The 5,265-nt window shown below is 39.8% G+C and overlaps 1 protein-coding gene across 2 annotated transcripts in view; it reads left to right on the top strand.

Annotated features, from left to right (window-relative positions):
• Nucleotides 1-5,265, top strand: part of LOC126404509 (glycine-rich protein 1-like) — an 84,476-nt gene continuing 79,211 nt past the window's right edge. The window contains exons 1-2 of one of the 2 annotated variants that reach the window (XR_007571491.1): nt 1-77; nt 1,803-3,836. Coding sequence is in view for 1 of the 2 variants with exons in the window: in XM_050067780.1 (XP_049923737.1) it covers nt 71-77; nt 1,803-3,202 (1,407 nt within the window). In the remaining variant the exon portion in view is untranslated. Of the gene's footprint in view, nt 78-1,802; nt 4,310-5,265 lie in introns of those variants that run through there. The other variant, XM_050067780.1, reaches the window with a different exon arrangement.

The raw sequence follows: 5,265 nt of genomic DNA, 5'->3' as shown, positions 1-5,265 counted from the left end.
TATTCACAAGCGCTCTGGCAGTCGTGTGACTCTGACTTATTGTTGCACCTGTTATTTCATCATTGACAACATGGATGGTAAGTTAATATCTTTCAATTGTTTCTGTCAGGACTCAAAACTGCACACTGAAATATGAATAATAGCTATTTGTTTTAAATATATTTTACAGTGCACAGGTGCTATTAGTAGATGGCTTTGATAGATCTGTTTTTTCTTCCTTCTTTTTCTCATTTTGTTGAACAGTGACAGATTTTCTTCGGAATCAGAATCACTTCATGCTCCAAATGTACAATGTCCAGAAGACAATATTCAGATCCTTCACTAAAACTGAAATTCCTTTCAGAAATGAGTCACAAATGGAAGTTTAGTGCCTAGTTGACCTTACAACACGGCCTGGAGACGCCACAGACAAGGATTTAGGAGGAGTTCAGGACCCACAGTGACAGTTTACTATAGTTACGACTCTTTTGGGGCAAGGCCCTGAAAACTAAACTTCTTTCAAAGACTCAATGAAAAGCCAGGAACCAGAGGAGGATTGGCAATTGATGATCAGAGCAGTTATGAAATGCACACACCTTAATTTTACCCACACACTGTAGTTAGTAGTTTAATTAACCTTTCACTTATAAAGACTTTTGATCTTGGGTTTGTATAAATGTCCACTCACTGTACACCAGGAAAAGGAACATGGCCAATAACATTTCAGCAGAATATCCTGTGTCATCTGTATCTGAGGAAGACTTGCTGAGAGTTTTGACTGTTTCACCCATGTTACCTCTCTGGTAAATACTGAACTGTAAACTGAAGATCATCTTCCACTGCCTTGCACCTTATAAATTCAAAGTCTTACAGAGGATTTAAAACTCAAATTCAACCAAATGTTGCTTATCTTACTAGTTGAAGAACTACATACCTTTTCATTTATTTCCAGACCACCACCCAACTATGATAAATGTGCTGTGCTACAAAGTAGAACTCAAATAACTCCAATGGAAACCTATCTGCAGTGATGACACAGTATAAAGAGCAAGAAAGTGCATGCAGGGAGGGAGGGGTGGTGGATGGGTCAAACAAACAAGAGACTTTGACTCAGGAGACCAGTGTTCATGTCCCATGTAAAATGTCAAGATTTTTTAGCTTGGTTACGTAGTGAATGTCACGTGACGAACATCACAACATAGTTGCTAACTAACTTAAGATACACAACAAAGGCTCTTATTTTAAGCCACACCATGATTTTTTTTCTAAACATAACCAACTAGTTTTGTGGCCTGTGTCCTGTGAACATAGACGTTTATTTTGAAAAGACTGCCTGTAATGAGCAGAAATTGGCACGCTGTCCCTTAGCTTTAAAAACAGAAGCTAGAGGGGTGCTCTGAGTGTCATAGGTTAAAGCACAGGGCCACTGACTAAGCTGCCATATTTAATGGTTGGGACAATTTGAGTCAAGATAAAGGCTGGAATTAGAAATAACATAGATGATTGAGTAGTCTACAGCTGTCATTTTATCTGTCTGTCTTTCATCTGTGCCAAATAAACATTAACGTTTGGGTAAATGTAAGTATGAGTCTGGAGTCTGTGCCAGATACCCAATATTAAAGGACTCTGATCGGGGTCATGTTGGTTTCTTTTCATGTATTGACACCACTCTTAATTCTCTTATAATAACAATTCCATTGTTTTGTGAGTAACTTATTTTTGACCAATGACAATTTTAGATAAGTTAATGTGTATCTTCCTATATATGTGAAACAACCAAAAGATAAATGTACAATGTATTGATGGACATTATTCTCTTTCAGTGCCAGACACAAGGAGAGTTGTCATTCTGGGAAAAACTGGAGCTGGGAAAAGCAGCCTGGCTAACACCATATTTGGAGAGAAACCATTCAAAGTTGATAATACTGCTAACTCAGGAACAAAAGAATGTCAAGCAGAAACCAGATCTGTCAATGGAAGAAACATCACTTTGATCGACACTCCTGGTTTCTTCGACACAGATAAATTTGAGGAAGAGCTGAAGTGTGAGATACTGAGGTGCATCATAGAGTGCGCTCTTGGGCCTCATGCTTTTCTCATTGTGCTGAAAGTGGAGAAATTCACAGAGCAAGAGCAGGATGTCATCAACAAAATACGCCAATACTTCTCTGAAGTCTTCAAATACGCAACAATCGTCTTCACTCATGGTGACCAGCTGGAGGAAGGAAAAAAAATTGAGGATTTTGTCTGCAATAATAAGTCATTGAGTGATCTGGTGAAGAAATGCGGAGGCCGCTGCCATGTCATTGATAATAAATACTGGAAGAACAACCAACAGGATGAATACAGGAGCAACAAGTACCAGGTGGAGAAAATACTTAACACAATAGATAAGGTAACTGAAGCAAAAAAAGGAGGCTGCTACACCAATGAGATGCTCCAAAAAGTACAGGAAATAATTGAACAAAAGAAGACGCACATTAGAAAGTCATCAGGAAACATGTCAGAGGAAGAGATCACACGGCAGGCTAAAGACAGAGCATTTAAGGAGATCTGGATCAGACTGGCAGGTGTTGGAACAGGTGCATTGTTAGGAGCTTTGTTTGGTGCAGTAGCGATGGTTGGAGTAGTTGTCTACGCTTTAAAGGAACTAGTGCCTGCGGCCAAAACAGTTGTACTGGCAGCAGGAGCAGCTGGTGCAGGAGGAACAGCAGCAGGAGCAGCAGCTGCAGGAGCAGTAGCTGCAGGAGAAACAGCAGCAGGAGCAGCAGCCGCTGGAGCAGTAGCTGCAGGAGGAGCAGCAGCAGCAGCAGGAGGAACAGCAGCAGCAGAAGCAGCAGCAGCAGCAGCAGCTGCTGCAGCAGCTGCAGGAGGAACAGCAACAGGAGCAGCAGGAGTAGCAGGTACAGCAGCAGGAGGAGGAGCAGCAGCAGCAGGAGCAACAGCAGGAGGAGCAGCAGTAGCAGGGGGACTAGGAGCAACTGGAATTGCATTGATCTCAGTTGCAGTGGTATCTGCTGCAGTGGGAGCAGCAGTGGGAGGTTATGAAGGATATCATGCAGCTGAGGGAGCAGACACACCATGGGAAGCAGCAAAGATGACAGTAGCTGCTCTCAACGAGGGAGCCCAGTCTATCAAATCGACCATAGATGGAGTGGGAGATTGTTTGAAAACTTTGAATGTTTCAAGCAAACCAACATATTCAAAGTTAAAAGAGAGTTAAAACCTACAATGAGCTGTGACTCCTGAAGACGGGGAGGAAAATATATCATTAAAGTCATGTCTCCCCGTAGATCACATGAAAATCTTTTTAACCCATCGTTAACCTTTGAGCTGAAGTATGTTTATTCATAATGTCACAGGTTTTATCTTGTCTGAGCTTCAAGAGCTTTTTCCTGTTTTACAATCTATCTTTATGCCTCCACACCAGTGAAAGGAATTATGATTTCAGGTTGTCTGTCCTTCCATCCATCCATCTGTCCGTCCCTCCAATTCTTGATAATGTGGTATCTCAAAAAAATGCCAAATTTGGCACCAATGTCCACTTGGACACAACCATGACCTGATTAAATTTTTGTGGTCATTGGTCAAAGGCCAAGGTCAGTGTAACCTTGCATCAGCCTCAATCTCATGAACACGACTCCTCTCAAACGCCTGGATGGAATGTTTTTGAATTTGGCAAAAATATCCTCTTAGACTGAAGAATTTGGTGGTTGAAGGTCAAAGGTCAAGGTCAGTGTGACCTCACAAAACACATTTTGGTTATAACTCAAGAATTCCTACACTAACTATATGACACAAATGTCTAATAGGATAAAATGATGAATTGAAGACATTGTATATACAAAAGGTCAAAGGTCAGCTTCACTGTGACATCATAATGTTCTGCATAAAACAGTGTGTTGCCCGGGGGAAGATGTTTGTGAAGCACCGGAGTTTTCACAGGTGTGGATGTGATCCAAACTGCATTGTAAATATTTGGATTTCTACCTTATTTTTATTGTATATAATATTTTTTCAGTGTTTCTTACTTTGTATTGTAACTGCTGCACAGCAAGTTGCAATTTTATCTTAACCACAGACTCTGTGTTTGATGTGTTGTTAAGTGCATATACTATAAACCAGTGGTACTCAGCTCATGGCCCATGGGCCCAACATTTAAAAATGTTGTAATCAAATCAATGTACTCATTGTTCACTGCTCTCTGTTGCAAAAGCTAACCAGCAAATATCATTTAATCTATGTACAACATCATTTTATTAGAATAGCTGTGATTGTTAGTGGATTAAAATGTATAACCAAGATAAATATGAACAATCAATAAACTCAAACTTGTGAAAAAATTTGATTTGAGCAAAAAGGTTTTTCTTGGTAAAGTTAGTTAGTCGTGGTGGAAGAAGAAGAAGTAGGAGTCGCAATAGAAGTAGTAGTGTAGTGTAGTAGTAGCAGTAGTAGTAGTAATAGTCAAAGTTGTAGTAGTATTTTATTATATTTATTTTTTCCCCTTGAGAGTGACAGAGGCCCACACCTTGATGGATTTTGAGCTTTCACAATAACACAATCATTTAATCTAAAACATGATTAAATGTCGCATGTGCGTGAAAACATGTTCAGTATGCTTTTTTTTCTTCTTTTTTTTACTCTATTGTGAAACACGTCAGAGAGGGGAACTAGTGACAGAGAAGTCAGAGAAGATACAACAAACATATTCACAAACACTCTTGCAGTCGTGTGACCCTGACTTATTGTTGCACCTGTTATTTCATCATTGACAACATAGATGGTAAGTTAATATCTTTCAATTATTTCTGTCAGGACTCAAAACTGCAAACTGAAATATGAATAATAGCTACAGAGAAATTTGACTTAAAGTGTCGTGACACAAGGAGTTAAAAGAGGTTACACTAATGTAGTGGATGATGATGACAGTTATTGAATAGAAGACAAGGTACCACGTTATATTAAGGTACTGTAATAAGCGTTAATTAATGCTTAATAAACACAAATTAACATTGTGTCGCCATGGTGGTGCAGCGAAAGTCGACATTTCGCCAAAACACAACAATTGGCATTAACTTCAGTGCACTTGGTTCAATAAGCCTGAAACTTCACACGCTCCTTAAAGGGATAGTGCACCCCAAAATGAAAATTCAGCCATTATCTACTCACCCATATGCCGAGGGAGGTTCTGGTGAAGTTTTAGAGTCCTCACAAAAACTTCACCAGAGCCTCCCTCGGCATATGGGTGAGTAGATAATGGCTGAATTTTCATTTTGGGGTGCACTG

Source organism: Epinephelus moara, chromosome 17 (genome assembly GCF_006386435.1).
Source record: "Epinephelus moara isolate mb chromosome 17, YSFRI_EMoa_1.0, whole genome shotgun sequence".
NCBI lineage: Eukaryota > Metazoa > Chordata > Actinopteri > Perciformes > Serranidae > Epinephelus > Epinephelus moara.
The sequence above is the reverse complement of the archived record's forward strand: the minus strand, read 5'-3'. Positions and strand labels throughout refer to the sequence as shown.